The following is an 18,997-nucleotide window of genomic DNA, read 5'->3' as shown; positions in this document are numbered from 1 at the left end:
CCTGCACTCCAAGCCTGCTGAGTCACTGGCCCAGTCCCAACATTCTAGGGTGTGTCAATGGGCTATACTCACTCAGATATCCGTTTTGCCAACTCCATGCACGATGGATTGGAATTAGCTGAGAAGAGCATCAGCCCACCCTTGGTAGTGTTCATGCTGGCAGATCTCCCAGTTTTAATTCACACACGTCAGGACCGAATGTCCGTCCACCTATAAACAGCTATGACAGAGAAAAAAATAACATAGCAATAAGAGATAGTGTATAGCAACCACACAAACTGTGTTCACTTTTATCCCATTATTAAAGCTGTGGATTGGTTTTCACATATAATGTAAATAAAGAACTGTTTCAGTAGGTGAAAGTTTTTATGACACCTTGACCATTAAAGGTATGCTAGCGGAGTAGACATGGTTTGAAATTAATATTGAAAATGCACTACCCGAATATTAATTATCCAAGAAAATAAAATATTCACAGAGCACTGGAGTAAAGTGGCTCTGGTGCAACTATGAAAAGCATACCATCTGTAATATAGTATTCTCTGGCTTTGGCTGATGGAGGCTGGGATGTAAATGATATTCAACTACAATGTCATGCACATAAGGGCAAGCAGATATAGTTCAGCAAGATAATTCGCCTGTTTTCTCAGTTCAGCTTCTCTTCCATAAGCTGCTCCTATTTTGCAGCATTAGTATAAGCACAGTGGCACACATAGAGCATGCACAAGTATTCCTGAAATATGCCCATGAATGCGGGTCAATTCCATATAGCCTAGCCACAAACCAAATGCGCAAATGACGATAGAGCCCCTCAGTATCGTTTCTGCTTCACATCTTGGGATGGCTCATAGCCAGCAAAGCACATTATCATGGTGAAAAAACAACATCTCTCTGTGACTGAAATGGTATATATCGCAACTGCAAATTCAACCATGTACCGTCATATCCAATTGCATCAATTGACCGGTCTTTCCATCACATTTCTAACTGGGTTTCCCACTTTTGCAACTAACCCCACACAACATACGCTTCAATGTTCAGCATATATATATATATATATATATATATATATATATATATATATATATAGCCATGTTCGGGTACAGATTCACATGCTGTGCATGCGTCTGCCATCTAGTGTTGGGCTCGGAGTGTTACAAGTTGTTTTTCTTCGAAGAAGTGTTCGAGTCACGGGATCGAGTGACTCCTCCTCTTCAGCTCCACTGCGCATGGGCATCGACTCCATGTTAGATTGTTTTCCCGCAGAGGGTAAGGTAGGAGTGATGGAGTATAAACAAAAAGAGATGTCCTTGCACTTAGAATATATATATTTATATATACATATATGTACAAGTGTTTGTTTAACTTAAACGGCTACAGGCTTCCGGGGAGGTGGGAGGGTGCATGTGAATCTGCAGTGGAACATGCCACGAACAGATGTACACTGGGTAAGTGACATTTTCCGTTCAATGGCGTGTGTAGCTGCAGATACACATGCTGTGCATAGACTACAAAACAGTAATCCTCCCAAAAGCGGTGGTCAGCCTGTAGGAGTTGAAGTTGTTTGAAATGTTCTTAGCACAGCTTGACCTACTGGGGCTTGCTGCGCTGCTAAAACATCTACACAATAATGTTTAGTAAATGTAAGTGGTGTTGACCAAGTAGCTGCTTTACATATTTCAGCCATTGGTATATTTCCTAAGAAGGCCTATGTAGCCCCTTTTTTCCTTGTGGAATGTGCTTTAGGTGCAACTAAGAGTTGTCTTTTAGCCTTAAGGTAACATGTTTGGATGCATTTTACTATCCATCTTGCTAAACCTTGTTTTGAAATGGGGTTACCAGTATGAGGTTTTTGAAAGGCCACAAATAACTGTTTAGTTTTCCTGAATGATTTTGTTCTATCTATGTAATACATTAGAGCTCTTTTAATATCTAATGTATGAAGGGCTCTCTCTGCCACAGAATCGGACTGTGGGAAGAAGACTGGTAGTTTCACTGTTGGATTGATATGAAAAGGTGATACTACTTTAAGAAGAAACTCAGGGTTCGTTTGTAGTACGACTTTATGTTTATGTACTTGTATGAACGGTTCTTTAATTGTAAAAGCTTGAATTTCACTAACCCTTCGCAATGATGTAATTGCGACTAGGAATGCGACTTTCCATGTCAAGAATTGTATTTGACATGAGTGCATAGGTTCAAATGGTGGGCCCATAAGTCGCGTAAGCACTATGTTTAGATTCCACAAAGGCACTGGAGGTGTTCTAGGTGGGATGATGCATTTTAACCCTTTTATGAAGGCTTTGATAACAGGAACTCTAAATAAAGAGCTGTGCTGTATATTTTGCAAATATGCGGAAATTGCAGTGAGATGTATTTTTATGGACGAAAAAGCTAAATTTGATTTTTTACAAATAGCATACGATATCTTGTATTGATGCTGAAAGAGGGGCAATTTGTTTAGATTGACAGTAATATACAAATCTTTTCCAATTGTTGGCAGAGCACTGTCTAGTAGTAGATTTTCTTGCTTGCTTATTTACTTCCATACAATAAGCTGATAGTTGTAGATACCCAAATTCTATGACCTCAGGAGCCAAATCGCTAGATTGAGTGTGTTGGGATTTGGATGCCTGATCTGCCCTTTGTTTTGTGTCAACAGATCTGGTATGTTTGGGAGTTTGGAGTGTGGTACTACTGACAGGTCTAATAGTGTTGTGTACCATGGTTGACGTGCCCACGTTGGTGCTATGAGTGTGTTTTGACACAGTTGGTTGACTAGAAATGGAATGAGTGGGAGAGGGGGGAAAAGCTTAAGCAAATATCCATGACCAATTGATCCACAGAGCATTGCCCTTGGATAGGGGATGTGGGTATCTGGATGCCAAGTTTTGGCATTTTGCGTTTTCGCTGGTGGCGAACAGATCTATGTCTGGTGTTCCCCATTGTTGAAAGTATTTTTGAAGTACTTGAGGGTGAATCTCCCACTCTTGTGTTTTTGATGATTTCTGCTGAGAACATCTGCCAATTGGTTGTGTCTCCCTGGAATGTATTGTGCTACTAGGTGAATATGGTTGTGGATTGCCCATTTCCAAATTGTTTGGGCCAGGAGGGAGAGTTTGGACAAATGGGTCCCTCCTTGTTTGTTTCGGTAATACATGGTTGTCATGTTGTCTATTTTGATAATGATATTCTTCTGGGTGAGAAGAGGCTGAAAAGCTTTGAGTGCTAGGAAGACAGCTAACAACTCTAGGTGATTTATGTGCAGCGGTTTGTGTTCAGCCTCCCATTGTCCTTGAATGTTGCGATTGTTGAGGTGAGCTCCCCAGCCAATCATTGATGCATCTGTTGTAAGTATGGTCAGAGGCACAGGGTCTTGAAATGGCCACCCTTTGTTTAGGTTTGTGGAATTCCACCACTGAAGGGACATGTATGTTTGGTGGGCTATCAACACTCAATCTTGAAGTTGACCCTGTGCCTGTGACCATTGTTGTACAAGGCACTGTTGCAAGGGCCGCATGTTTAGTCTTGCATGTGGAACAATCGTAATACAGGATTCCATCATGCCTAATACTTTCATCACAAATTTGACAGTGTACTGTTGGCCTGTCTGTATTTGTGCTAATATATTGTGAAATGCTTGTATTCTTTGTGGATTTGGGCTTGGAAGCGTTTTTGAGTATTTAGTATCGCCCCTAAATACTGTTGAATTTGCGCAGGTTGTAGTTGTGACTTTTGGTAGTTTATGGAGAACCCTAGGGAGTGCAAGGTTTGTATTACATAATGCCCATGTTTTGACACTGTGTATGACTGTTTGATTTTATTAGCCAATTGTCTGGATATGGAAAGACATGAATGTGTTGTCTTCTTAGGTAGGCTGCGACTACCGCCAGGCATTTTGTGAATACCCTGGGAGCTGTTGTTATTCCGAAGGGTAACACTATGAACTGATAATGCTTTCCTTGAATGACAAACCGGAGATATTTTCTGTGCACTGGATGGATGGGTATGTGGAAATACGCATCTTTGATGTCTAATATTGCCATGAAATCGTGTTGTTGAAGTAGTGGGATAACATCCATTAGTGTCACCATGTGAAAGTGTTCTGACAGGTGTAAAGATTGAGGGTTCTGAGACCTAATATTGGCCTTAAGGTCCCGTTCTTTTTGGGAATAAGTAAATACAGTCCCTGTCCCTATTTGATTTTGTGGCACAGCTTCTATTGCTTGTTTGAGTAGTAGAGATTTGACTTCTTCTTGCAACAGAGTGATATGGTCTGTGGACAGCTTGTGTGGTTTTGGTGGAATATTTGGTGGCGTTTGTGTAAATTCTATGCACTAGCCATTGCGGGATTGATAATACCCAGCTGTCCGTAGTAATTCCTAGCCAATCGCTGTGGAACTTTTGCAGTCTTCCCCCCCATAGGTGAGGTGTGGATTGGGAAGGGATGGCACAAGTCACTGCATAGTTTGTTGTGAGGCTTGTTTTGACGTTTGATATTTTCCCCTGCCTCTGGGGTACTGGCCTCTGTAAGTGCTTTTGAAACCACCTCATTGGTATTGAGGTTGGTAGGCCGACTTTGGCTGTGAGGTGAATGCCTCGGCAGTTTGGGCTCTAAATCCACCTCTAAATTGGGATTTACGAAAGGCTCCCCTGTATTGTGTGGTATACAGTGCAGCCATGGCTTTTGCGGTGTATGAATCCTTTTTCATCTTTTCAATTGCAGTGTCAACCTCTGGGCTGAAAAGTTGTTTTTGGTTGAACGGCATACTGAGCACTGCTCGTTGGATTTCCGGCTTGAATCCTGAAGACCTAAGCCATGCATGTCTCCTTATGGTTACAGCAGTGTTGATGATTGCTGTATCTGCAGAGTCTAGGGCTGACCAGATCTGATATTAGTGATGGCTTGCCCTTCTTCTATCTGTTGTGCCCTTTTTTGCAGTTCCTTGGGGAGATGTTGGATTATGCCTTTAATCTCATCCAAGTGGGCCTTGTCATATCTAGCCAACAATGCCTGAGAGTTGGCTATTCTCCACTTGTTGGCTGCCTGAGATGCCACCCTTTTCCCCGAAGCATCAAACTTCCTACTCTCATTGTCTGGTGGGGGTGCATCACCTGACGACTGCAAACTTGTTCTCTCCCTGGCAGCCCATACAACTACCGAGTTTGGAGGTAACTGTTGGGTAATATAGACCGGATCGGAAGGAGGTGGCTTATATTTTTTCTCCACTCTAGGAGTAATTATCCTTGCTTTTACTGGCTCCTTGAATATCTGGTCAGCATGTTTTAGAATGCCGGGGAGCATAGGAAGCGACTGATATGTTGCATGCATAGAGGAGAGTGTGATAAAAATAGAAAATCATCTTCTAATGGCTCAGTATGCATGGCGACATTGTGATACGATGCCACCCTAGCTATGACTAGAGTGTAGCCTGTACTATCGTCTGGTGGTAAGGACTTAGAGGGATAGAAATCTGAGTTAGTGTCTGGAATGGGGTCTGGATCATAAAGATCCCATGGATTCACATTGTCCTGCTGCGAATCAAATGAGTGTGATGGTGACTGCATAGTTGTAGGACTGGTTGGCGGAAAAATATGGAAGTGTGGAGAGTGAGGAGACTGAGGAGGAGAAAATTGAGGAGGTGGAGGTTTCTCCTTTGTTCTTGGAACTTTTGCTTGAGGCTGTGTAGTGTCCAATTCCTATTTAAAGGCTAATTTCCTCTTTGGTTTTGGAGGAGGTACGTTAAAATTCTGCCAGTCTCTTCATGGATGTGGATCCTTGCTTGCCTTTCAATCATTGCCTCTATTTGGGAGTCCTCCTCAGTAGCTTTGTGGTTAAGTACTTGTGAAAGTCCATGCTACTCAGTATAAATAGCCTTTTTCTGCTCCAAAGCTGTTTTTTTCGGTATCGAGAAAGTAGTGGTTGAGGATGACCTCGGCTCCGAAAACAATTTTTGAGATTTTGACTCAAAAGAGCGATGTTTGCCCGGCTCAGAGATGGAGCTTCGGCTCGAGTCAGATGGCTTCGGAGGAGTGGCCTTTTTCGGTGCCGAAGTTGTGGGTTGGTCACCGAAGGTCTTTTTTCAGGTAGAGCCATGGCCTTCAGGCAGTGGCATCCCCAAGGCCTTATGTTTTGGCTTGGCTGGGACAGGGGCAGGCGTACTCATGTGCTGTGCTGCCGTGACAGGTCTGTCCTCTTCGGATTCCTGCTCGGAGTCGGACCCAGCGGTCTGCATGATCTCCTCCTCTTCGACGTTGAGACATTCGGTGCTTTTAGGTGCCATTTCGAGTCTCCGTGCTCTTCTGTCTCGGAGCGTTTTCTTGAATCGGAAGGATCTGCAGGCCTCACAATTTTCTTCCCGATGGTCTGGAGAAAGGCAGAGATTACAGACGAGATGTTGGTCCGTGTAAGGGAATTTAGCGTGCACCGAGGGCAGAATCGGAATGGAGTCCGGTCCATGAGGCTTCCCGCGGTTGGTCCGACGAGGCCTGAGTTAGGCGCGGGTGCCCCGAAAGGCGAGTAAAGATGTTTGAGCCGACGGACGGTACCGAAGTGTCGATAGAAAGTGGAACGCGATCAAAACAATACCGCCGAAAAATTAAGAGTTTTCAAGCTTTTCTGACTAGAACTATCAGAGCGAAAGGAAACCTGTCTAAAACTCGATGGCGGAAAGAAAACAATCTAACATGGAGTCGATGCCCATGCACAATGGAGCTGAAGAGGATTCACTCGATCCCATGACTCGAAAACACTTCTTCGAAGAAAAACAACTTGTAACACTCCGAGCCCAACACTAGATAGCAGACGTTTATTTTTATTTTAGTGGTTTTGATTTAGAGCAGCTAGGCCCCTGTGACCAATAAAGTGCTTCTGAACAAAAGCTATTATAGTGAGAACTTGGCTAATATGTATAAGTTGAAGAGAAAAGATATAACAAATATATGAGTGAACAAGCAAGAGCTATATAAATTTGTGGTTGGCATTAGTATGACCCCTAAGAAATTAAACATCTAAACACTTCTATTTGTCAGTGGCTAAGAATATACATAGATCAGCAGAACATTAGCAAGAAATGTTAAAAAAAATAAAAAAACTCTCTCTCTCTCGTAGTAAGCAGATGTTGTGGTAAAGAGAACAGAGTGAAGGTTTAATTAGTGCATGAAAGAGACATGGACATAAGTTGAAACTGGTTGTGCTGCTAAGAATTTGATATACTCTGTCTGCTACTGGGCTTTACAAATTCGAGATTAGCAGCGGTTTTTAAATGCAAAGTCGAATTGGCAGTGAAACTGCACACAGGCCTTGCAATGGCAGGCTTGAGACAAGGTTAAGAAGCTACTTAAGTGAGTGGCACAATCAGTGCTGCAGGCCCACTAGTAGCATTTAATATACAGGCCCTGGTCACATGTAGTGCACTCTACTAAGGACTTCTAAGTAAATTAAATAGTCCAATTGGGTATGATCCAATGTTAAAAAGAGAGAAAGTATATGCACTTTAGCACTGGTAATCAGTGGTAAAGTGTGCAGTCTTAGAACCAGCAAAAACAGTATCTAAAAAGTAAAGAGGCAGGCAGAAAGTTAGGGGTGGCCATCCCAAGACTGTCAGGACTAACCAGCACTAATGCAGATGCAAGCAGAGAAGAGACAATTCACAATAAAGACAAAAAATAAATGACTTGCGTTAAAGCAATGGCAAAAAGGCCATAAAAGTTAGTATGTGTAGCTTCACTTCAGCTTGTACGTAACTGATTCAGCCTTACTCGTGAGCCTATAAAACGTGGATGCAAACATGCTTGCTCAACAGACAATGGAATACAAGTTGGAGGTTGCTCTGACTTCTGACTTGGCAGCTAGCAAACATGCTGTCATCTGCCAGCTACACAATCATTTTACCAGAGCTAGAACATAATCTATTTATAGTCACACAAATAGTCAATTTTGGATACATCAGCCTCGTTCAAATTACAGCACACTCCCAAGTGGCAGAGTAAGAGAATGGCCAAAGATCGCTTCAGATCCTTAATGTTAACTGAGAAAAATAAAGTTAAAGCGATTTTAGGGGTGATGGGAGTGTCAAATGACATAAAATTCACAAGTTAAGATACTACTTTGCTTAACTTAATTGCATACCCTCACAGAAGCCTCCAAATTACTTCCACTGGCAACATACACCTTTCTGCTCAAGTAAGATTTAACTGGAAAGTTAACATTACATGAACCCATATAACAGCAAGCACTGCAAAGACAATAGGTCTGGCCTTCGTTGTTTACTCTTGGCTCTGCATGGTTTGTGAATGCTTTGCACAAAATTGTACAAGGGGACTACTTCTTGTGTTTAAGTGCACGCTGTGCAAGAATCGAATGCCATCACTAAGAAAAAAAGTGAGCAAATGGCTACAGTGGGCTTGCATTTCCTGTGATGCCGGAACGAAGATATAAATGAAAACAGACTAATGACTATTAGACTCAAAAGGTTTTGGCTAACCATGGACATAAAAAAAAAAAACATTACTGAAAACAAAGCAATGTACTGTGAAAGGTCTGGGCGAAATTTTAATTATGCCAGTATAATTATTGTAATTTCTGGAATTCTGAGATACACTTATTACCGAAAGTTACATAATTTACACAGTCAACCAGTTTGTGTATTTACGACCCATTCAGGGTAATAGCACACTGGAACAACAGACAGCAAGTGGCTAATGCTCACGATGTTTTTTTCCACTTTATTTTAACGTGAAAAGCACCGTTGTTTAAAAAAAGAGAAGGATACATCTCTAGATACATTACAGTGCTAAATGACAGCATTGCATTTCAAATAAATATGAATAATTTTGTTGAAATTTTGCGTAATTACACAAAAGTAAATTACACCCATTTCGCACACGCATATTATTGAGGCAATTTGTTTTGTTTGCATTTTCTAGAACTCCTATTTTACTCCAAATTTTGACTGTTGGGACATCCGACTTCCTCAAAGGCTCAATATAGCTAAATGTTTTAGAGCCTTCAAAACACTACAAAATACACACAATCATTTATTATAAAACAAAATAAAAGATGGCACTGGATCTCAAAAGGCATCCTACATCCAAGGGGAAGGAGGGGAGTATTTAACTTCCACTGTACAAAATTCTGTTGCATTTTACAAACTTCAAACTACAATCGGGCAAGCAGAACCATTGTATTTCCGTATTTTCTAGTACATTTGGAAAGTGTCATACACCGCTACAACCTGTTATCACCCTGGCCATGGAATTGTTTGTTTATATATTCTACTGCCTAAATCATTTTGTAGCATGCTAAAACGCAAACAGTCGTACCTTTAGGGAAGTGGACACTAACCATCATACTTAGGAGTTCAATGTTTTCAAATGAAGTAATTTCGTCATTTCTACATAAGAAGAACTTTAACCTGACTCCGGACTCTCAAAAAGGTTTCAAAGTTTCCATGAGCATAGTACAACTAAATGATCCATCGGGTGCCTGGCCAGCTTACTTGGCAAATTGATAAATATACATTGTGCCATTAATGCCAAACAGATGCAGGCCTAATTATCAAATAAACAGTTATCAAAAGCCAGATACTGAAATGTTATCCATCTCGAAAAGTGCCTTATCCATACATAAAACGATCTGTTTCATAGATGTGACCCACAAACACCAATAATTATAATGAATTTCAGGTTCCAGATTCCACTCCAAAATCTACAACATTTTTCAGGCTACCACTGTTTGCTCTGCCTTTTTCACTTTCTTTTAAAAGTGTTGAGCTTTCTGCATACCATGGTGACTATGTTTCTGCTTTTGTAGTTTTTCTTTATAGAGGTTCTTTCTTTTACTTTGTTTGAGGTCTTGAAGTTCGGAAACTCACTGTACAACAATCCGCTATTGTTTTTTCACTAGCTGATAAATATGCCTTAACTGCAGGGCTGATGGTGACATTGAAATGAAGTAAATTGATTAAAAAGTGGACAATTTACTTAGCAATAGTAAGTCATGAAGAAGGACCCTTGAAAGAAAACTCTCACCCGAGAAATAAATTACAAGCCAAAGTGACTGTCACATACAGCTGTTTTTGGCAAGATCTTCCGAACAAGGCAGAGCTCCACCGAGAAATTACAGCTGTCCGCATATCATTTTGAGTGACTTCTAGAATTGTGTAAGAATATACTCTTGTTCTAGACTCTGTACTACTGATTCCTACCCCTTCAGGTCTCTCACTGCATTTTCTTCTTCATACCACACAGGAGTGTGGCAGAAGACAAATGGGGTATGAAAGGCAACCTCCATATAAAAACAAGATAAACTTTTGAAAATGGACAGAAGGAAAGTTGGTTGCACATGTCAAATACAGATTCCTGTCCTGCTAACAGGCCACCTCGCTGCACCCTGTCAGGGTCACTGGGTGCCCTTCAAAGGAAACAGAAGAGATCAAAGAAAAGACAGCATGATGACCAAGGAAAATTGTACTCTAGAGCAGTGAAGGCGTTTGCAAGCACGATACAAAAAAAACAGAAAAAAACAAGTGAAGAACACCAGTAGTATGTATGTCTCAGCGAGTTCCTGGCAGCAATAAATCCTAGAACCAAGGATTCTTTGGCAGTCCTGTAAGGCTCCCTTTCAGCTGTAAACTCCACAATGTCTGTACAACAGTTACTTCCAAGGTACCTAAAAGAAACACTTTGAGTCTACAAATGAAAAAAAAAACAGCAAAACAACTTCCAAATGGGTAACAAAATGAGACATACCATGATCCATACGGCTAATTTCTACATTTATCATATTCCAAACTTTAAGCCTTATGACTGGTCCATCATCTCACAGACTGTGAAAATTGAATTAATACTTTTCCTATTCAAAATTTCAGATAATAATTTCAATCTTGCCTTTAAGAGAATAAAATGAGAAATGGACAAAACATGTCAATAGTTTTTCTCAGCCCACCAGACAGTTGGAGTAATGGTTGGTTCTGCCCTAATGCAGATAAAGTAATCTAATGCAAAAATTAAAACGTAGTAACACATCCATAGAACTTAATCTAACATTCCTAACAGTGCTAGTGAAGTGTCCTACTCAGTGCTAGATCACTAAACAGCACTGAACACAATAGGATGCAGTTTAAGCTAAAGAACACATTTTGATAAAGGAATTCCCAGCTATACACACAGCATGTGTTTTGCAAATGAATACTCAAACTTAAAGTTATATTTTAATTCAACCAAAAAATACTTTAAATAGGAATGCAAATTATTTTATCCCCAGAGAAATTATTTTGTCCCAACGTTAAAAGAAAGTATAACACATGGTCAAATTAAACCTGGTCAGGGGCCGTACAGCCACAGCTTGCATCAGAAATGAAGTGTGGTCATAATGATCTGTCCACTACTCACTCCCTTTAACACCACATTTACAAATCAGTCAATACTTGCAATCTTAACATACTGTTTGTTTTAGATGGGCCATGTAAACTGAGAGAGCATCAAGTTTCTTCCCACAACCTTGAACCCTCTAAGAGAGAGGTCTTCAAACTTTTTTGATGACAAGACCACCCGTCAAACATTTTTAGGGGTAAGGACCCCCTCCTGACAACAATTTCTAAAACCTGGTACTTCTCATCATCGACGAGCATAAGCACCCCCAATTCTCATGGTAAATCATTTTTATGGTGGGGAAATAATATTAAACAGTGTTTAGAAAAATCAAAGATTGGCGCAGGACTGTGGTTCGGTGTCAGGCTTACCACATATCTCAAGCAAAACTTCTCTAAAAATAATTAACCAAAATGCACAATGGTACTTTATTTTTCACAAACAAAACATAATTTGACAAAACTTATATGGATGATAACACTTTTCTGAACTAATGTGATGGGTGTGCCATTTTTTTTACAGAGAGACAGTCAATCTGCAGTTGCACCTCATTAGTACCAGTTTAATACCCAAGTATAGCAATAAGCAAAAAAAAGGTGACTAGTTCAGATTGGCAAAGGGTCTTCGACTGCGGTGCAACATGTGTCACTGCTTTTTAGTAACTTTTAAACCCTTTGAGCTATAAACATGTTTTTTTGTTAAAATCAGCAGATGGATTATCAATCTTCTTTCACACTGTTTTTCTAAAAAGGTTTTCATTTTTAACATTATGAAAACAGACGCTTCTATTTCAGCAAAACCTGACTCATGGGTATTTTAGTTTGCTGCTGTTGTAAGACTTCAGTTTTTAGGTCTTTCACAGCCAGGTAGCCACATGTAGAAGAACGGGCAGTTTAAATGACAAAAAAAAAACACATTAAAATGTTTTGACTCGGTGGGAAATGCACTACTATAGTACATTATGAAACATCTAAAGTTAATGCACTGCAAAGGCCTGTGGGTAACATAGTTAAATCTTGGTTGGTGCAGTGGAGAATAATGACTTCTGTATTTTTAGTGCTACGAGGTCACAGCCTGTGATAGAAATCACTGCAACTATGTAAGTCATTAATTTATATTTGCATTACACACAATATAAGATAGACAGCTACAAAATGTGCACAAAGTTTTCCGATAAAATGGTGCTTCCAAAATCTGGATTTTAGTAATACCCACACCATATGTAATACAATATATTTTTTCCATAACTGTCCCTTCAACACCTCCTTAGGGGTAGTAAGCACTATGTAGATACAATTAAAGGGACACACTTCACAGCTATGTTGTTAACTCTTTTCACTACCACTCAAAAAGAATAAATCTTTACCATCACAAAGCTTCCAGTGATCAGATTATCCTTTACATTTGTGAATTACCTTTTACATTTGCAGATTAACTCGTAGTGCACATTTGCATTTCTTTCACCCTGGTAGGAATGCTTTTGTAGTTGTCTGTCCGTACCTCAGGTTCAATGAACAGGAGACTCACGGAATGACAATTCAGCTGAAGCATTTGAAACTACTGAAATTACCTAACCCAGGACGATTGCCTTCTTGCAAAACAAAACGTTTTTGATTCCAGGCAGAAGTGAGGATGAAGAAAGGACGAATTAATTACAGTTAGAGTCATCAAGGTAAATTCAAGGTTTTCATTCCTCAGAGGAGCACGTTTCTGAACATGAGGCGCCTGCTTAGTCTCATAAGCGAGGCTGCCACCATAAATTCGAACTTCTTGGCAGTGTAATTCGATACAGAAAAGCTGTTCAATACACTGGGGTGGGCTTTCCTCCTGACAGCGTTTGAGAAAATGGGCATAGGTCTCAGGTTCATGAAGTGTATCTGGACCCCTTATAACCGGCCGTCAGCTAGAGTTAAAACAGACAAGACAAAATCAGAAAGCTTCCCAATCGGCAGAGGCACATAGCAAGTTTGCTCGCTGTCCCCACTGTTTTTTGCATTGGCCTTAGAACCCTTGGCATGCCTACCCTGCACCAGGGTAGGAGAGTGGGGGACTCAGGGGGTGGGTCATTGGCATGTAGTCTTGCTATACACAGACTACACCCTGGTTTATTTTTGAGACGCAATGGTGACACTGCCCTTGCTTGAGGCAATGTTGGATACCTTTGGGAGGTTCAATGTTAACTGGGCCAAGTCCTGCCTTTTCCCCCTGAGGCTCGTGCCGCCCGACTGGCGTCCGAAGCCAATCCAACGACGCCCACCAGCTAGGCTTCTTTGGTGGTTTGATATGTTTAGGTAGCTGTGTGTATACATACATCATGCAGAGCCTGACCTACTGAAAGGGAGCTGGGCAAGCCTTTGAGCTCAATCTGTAGCTCTATGCATTCAGACCTCCCTCTCACACCAGTGGGGTGGGTGGCAATAGCCAAGATGTTCCTCTTGTCTAGGTTGCTATACTTTTTAACTAACTTATAAGTGGTCTCCCCAACAATCTTTTTTCAGATAATTCACGGTCTTCTTTTGCACCTTATATGGGGTAGTTGCTGGAAGAGAGTGGCATTCCGTGAGGTTCAACACCCCTTTGGAAGGGGGGAATGAGGGGGAAGAAGTCTTAGGGCTCCCAAATAGGAGTTGTACTGGGCAGTACCACAGCTCCAATGGCCAAAGGAATGGCTGAGGGTATGCCCTAACACTGAAAGGCACAAGGTGGAGGGAATGCCAGGGGACACACCTCTTATGACCTGGCTTCTCCAGCCCACAGGCAGGAGGTTGTCTGACACTGCATTGATAAAAACAGCTAAGTACTGTTGAAATAGGAATGTGCATGCTGGCAGAGGGCCAGGTCTGTACCCACTCAGCTAGATTTATAAACACTACTTGAGGTCCAAGAATTGGCGAGTCGGGTCAGAAAATAGATATGGAGGAAGGTGGGGGTGTCACAGGTGGGGGATCGGTTTGTGGATGGCAAACTTGGAGCATTCCAAGATATGGTCGATGTGTATGGAATTTCACGTGGCCAATTTCTCACGAACAATCAACTTATGCACAATATTCAGACGCGCTGGGGTGCCGCGCCAGTAGAATCATCCCCCTCTTGGCTACAGGAGGGGCTTCGGACTCACGGGTAGGAGAGCAGTAACACTGTACAGCTTACTATTGGTACAATCACAACTAGACACCTAGTCGCAAGGTGAAATGAGAAAATGATCTTGGTACAGAATATCCGCCCTGGTAATGGAGCAGGGTTGCTGCCTATGTTAAGCATGTGTTAACTCGCTCTTCTGCTTCACATAACTGAACTGTACAGCATCACACCTCATCGCAGATCACATACACCTTATGTTTGGGTGAAGCGGTCGGAGACTGCTCTCACTGAATGTGGGTAGATGTGGGGTTTTACCATATCGTGTGGTACTGCCTAACGCTACAGCCAGTGTCCGCGTTTGTGAAGCCCACCACCTCGGAAATTGTGGAATGCCAGATTCCGGCTACGCCTGGGCTCTGGTCCAAGTCATTAGCCCGAGCAGGCAAAGTTCATCGACTGGAATGTAGACTTGTTGACCTACTACAGGTATTATTTAAGTGAAACATGTCCATCACCTGGCTGAAGACTACACCCCCGGAAGTTGGTTTATGGATATGGGAGTTATTGAAGTGGGCAAACGCAGAGGCTGATAGGTTAACATTGCTTAGGTTCCAGGAAAGCTGTGCACCTGTGGGGCGTGTATGTTGAAAAATTGGTGGCTAAGAATGATGTCAGACCACCTTAACTGCATGATGGCCTTCTGTTGCGTCTGCAGCAGAGCATTAACAGTTGCAGTGGATAGGAAGAATGCTGGTGCAATTTTGTTTGATTTTGCATGGTTGTGCAGTTGTATCATTGCATAAATACAATAAAAAAAATTTAACGTTCAATTCATGGTTGTATGAAACTAATCGCACACTGACAAAACACAAATATTTCAAGTTGCTTACAAACAAACAATGGTGTGACACGTATACATGGAAGGGCGTGACCTTACGGCTGGTTTAAAGTCAAAGTACACTGATGTTGCTTGCATCAGAATCCTTTCTGAAACGTTTAATGCGTATGTTGAGTTAGAAGCAGGAAGTTGTCCAACTGTTCACCCAAGTAGAAATGGCACACCCTTTGGATTTCAAATTCTGTCCCTCCGCATGTAATTGGATTACAGTCCCAACTGGTTCTCAAGAAATGGTAAACTTTCTGGAGCAACCCTCAAAAGACGATAGTCTGAACTTGCTAAATGCACAATTTATATAATGAGTACAGGATGACCCCTCTGCCCTCCCCATCTGTCACAATTATGCCAGGCTATGTTGCAATCTAATGTGGTTGATTTTCACATGAAGTAAATAAAAGATTAGCTTTGTGATACTTCTGCTAACAGTTAGCCATTAGGGTATTCACCCCCACCCGCCATATATGGCCAAAGTTACATGCCAAAAAAGTATTTACTTTGTCTGTTTTGTATAAAACAACAGCCAGATATAGCATTTCTGAGACCAATTCCTCTCAACAAGTTTATTTGCTGATTATGTAATCAAGAAGTCACTTTTAGGTCTCGGCTAAGACAGTGCATTCACTGTCGCTTGCGATGATTTTATGTTTCTTAAAAAAACAAAAAACAAAAAAAAACTCAAAATAGGGACTTTTAGCCAACCCGTTACTTACCATTGATACGCTTAAATGTCGCTCTAATTTTCTTAATTTCATTGATGGGCACGGGTGTGCTTCACTTTGTCTCCATGTGTTTGTTTTTTTCCCTGGACCATGGACCAAGTACTGACAAATTTCTTGGCTAGTGATCTTCCATGTTGCTTGCGCTCGGATTGTGAAACTTAATTTATTTATTTTTTTTGCTTGCAAGACATCTTGAAACTATCAGAGCTCAAGCTCGCACTATACGTTTAGTTATTGGAAGAAACAACTACTAATGACAAAACTTTATTGCCTATGATCAATTTCTGAAACACACATTATGGTCACCTGTTGCTTTACGTGATGCTTGTCGCTTTTTTTTTTTAAACTCTTGCCATACAGTATGTGTGTGTGTTTTTTTTTTTAATTAACAGCTTGAAAGTAAGATAGTTAAACAAGTGAGTTTTTTTCCTTGAATGCCAAAATCCATTGACAATTTCAGATTGTTTTAAGTAGCTTTACACCTGTTGATGGTTTATTGATAGCGATTATCATTTATTTTTGTTAATATTGCTCCCCACTTCTGTCCTGCCCATCGCAAGGAGCAGACTGGACCTGCGGCTGGCTTGGGGCCCCCCCCTGGAATGTGTGCGGCTCCAGTCATGGTGAGCCCCTGCGGGGAAGGCCGACCATCGGAGAAGAGGAGGGGGCACTCGGCGGTGTTGCACTTTTTGGGGGCTGTCTGAGGGGCTGCCCCTCCCACCCCCACAGCTGGTTCAGCTCTACGTGACGGCGTGTTCGTGGCGTGGCAGCCGCTGTGTCACCGGCCATTACATTTGTGGCTGGAGAATTCGAGTGGTGCCACCCAGGGGGCTTGGTGAGAGGGGCACACTCGGGGTGGTGATTTGGCTTGAGCAGATTGGCGCCGGTGGGAAATGGATTCTCCCACCCCCCTGCTTTGTCTCTGCACCGGGGACGTACGGAGCGGATGTTGCGATGATTGGCCTTGTGCCCCCCTGAAACAATACAACGCCAGACATTGTGGATCTCCTGGGTTGCGGCTAATTACCAGTGGTGTGGTTTTGGCACACGGCCATGGTGTGTTGCCAAGGCCTACATGAGACGCCAGCTTGAGCCTGCTGGATAGTGCTGGGCCCTTCTCTATGTTGCTTCTACGGCTGGCGAGAACGTGAGTTGGCCCTGTTGCACACACTCAGACCCTCGGTGCCCTAGGCGAGTAGTGGAAGGGGGTGCTATTGTGCAGTGTACACCACGGGCAAGGACAAGGCGGGGAAAGGAACGCAGCAAACCCAGATGGACCAATATACAGCGCAGACTATGGGTGGGTCTCTGCCACAAGAACCCCCGTGTCCCTTGAACAAAGGAATTGAACCCACTGGCACGTAAATCCTGGCCGCCATTGAGGCCTCGGGACAGGCAGTAAAGTCGCAAATTGCCGCCATGGCGGTTGATGTAAACTTGCTGAGAGCGGATTTGAGTGCTAGCTGAAATGTTGTTCAGTCGCCACTGAACAACAAGTGACCTCCATGCGGGCTGACATCGACACCCTAAAGACCTCGGTGGCCGCTCTGGAGGTTAAAACGCGCAGACTGGAATTGAGAGTTGAGGATGCGTGTAGGTCTAACCTCCGTGTGGTGGGTTTCCCCAAAGGGGCAGAGGATACGAACCCAGAGGCCTTCTTGGAGGACTGGAATAAAAAAGCACTGCCTAACGCCTCCCTGTCAGCTGTGTTTGTGGTGGAACGTGAACACCGGGCGCTGACCCATCATCCGCCGCCGCGTGCCCCTCCCCGAGCGATCATTGCCAAGATTCTCAACTACAAGGACCGGGACATAATCCTTCAAGGAGGTACGCAAATATAGAGACCCTTCCTATGAGAACCACATAATACGCTTTTTTCCTGATTACACTCGGGAGGTGCAGCTTCAAAGACAGTCCTTCATGGGTGTTAAGCACAAATTGAAAGAACTTGGGTATGCCTATATGTTACTATTCCCAGCTAAATTGAAGGTTCTCCATGCAGGCCGCTCTCACTTTTTTCCAGACACCTGAGGCGGTATGGGATTGGCTAGAGCTGGTTGATGGCGGCGGAACACCGGGATCCCAGAGCGGAGGAGTCCGTGAGCAGCCCGCCAAAATGGGTAGCAAACAATCCGCCTTGCGCCGGACCAGTAGGCGCCGCCATGCCACCGGGGGTGCAAAGGTGATAGTGCACTTGGATGGCACCTTGAGTATGGACAGGAGACGTCGGGAGTGGGAGGAGGCGAGACTGCTGGTGCAATCTGTCATTGCAGAGGTGTCCCCTCGGTCCGGTTCCCCCCACGGAGATGGTGGATTGACACAGGACTCAGACAGCCCCAACGCCTGAAGAGCTGCTGTGAATGTATACCTGAACTGGATGAGCGATGCTGTGACCGTTGCTGGACTTGAGACTTAGCCACCATCGCTTGCTCTCCTTCCCCCCTCCTCCTATTGTACGGCTGTCCCCCCACCCTCCCCTTCCCTTCCCTTGCCCTTCCTGCTCAGCTCCTTCTATTGCGGGGTGGCAGAGAGTCAGGAGGCTACAGGGCGGGGTTAATTTGGTGTTCATACTCTACCTTCCCCCCCTCTTCCTTCCCCCCCTTCACTTGACCAAGGCTAACATTGTTTCCTTTCTTTCCCTCCCCCCTTTTTTGTAGAAGGGGGAGTAACCCGTTGTGGCTCATACTAAGTATTTGTAGTGAGTAACATTGGGATTTGGGTATTGTGTGTGCGAGGTCTGGGTAGTCAGGCGTGAGGGATTGGAGCACAGAACAGATTCTGTACAGGCCAGTTCCCCACAGTGGTACAGGTTGGTGCTGCCTCCACCTTCTGGTCTCTCAGGTAGATAGCGGAGCGCACACACGCAGTGGGCAGACACTAGTTGTGGGTGGTATTTACCCAGGGTGAGATGGGGTTGTTGTTTATG

At 43.0% G+C, this 18,997-nt stretch overlaps 1 protein-coding gene across 1 annotated transcript in view; it reads right to left on the bottom strand.

Moving 5' to 3' along the window:
- The window catches only part of PRPSAP2 (phosphoribosyl pyrophosphate synthetase associated protein 2), a 262,142-nt gene that overhangs the window by 209,057 nt on the left and 34,088 nt on the right, over nt 1-18,997 (bottom strand). Inside the window, exon 2 of the mRNA XM_069210108.1 lies at nt 73-220. Within this exon, the coding sequence (XP_069066209.1) occupies nt 73-155 (83 nt within the window). The 5' untranslated portion in view covers nt 156-220. The remainder of the gene's footprint in view (nt 1-72; nt 221-18,997) is intronic.

This window comes from Pleurodeles waltl, chromosome 10 (assembly GCF_031143425.1).
Source record: "Pleurodeles waltl isolate 20211129_DDA chromosome 10, aPleWal1.hap1.20221129, whole genome shotgun sequence".
In the NCBI taxonomy this organism is placed as follows: Eukaryota; Metazoa; Chordata; class Amphibia; order Caudata; family Salamandridae; genus Pleurodeles; species Pleurodeles waltl.
The sequence above is the reverse complement of the archived record's forward strand: the minus strand, read 5'-3'. Positions and strand labels throughout refer to the sequence as shown.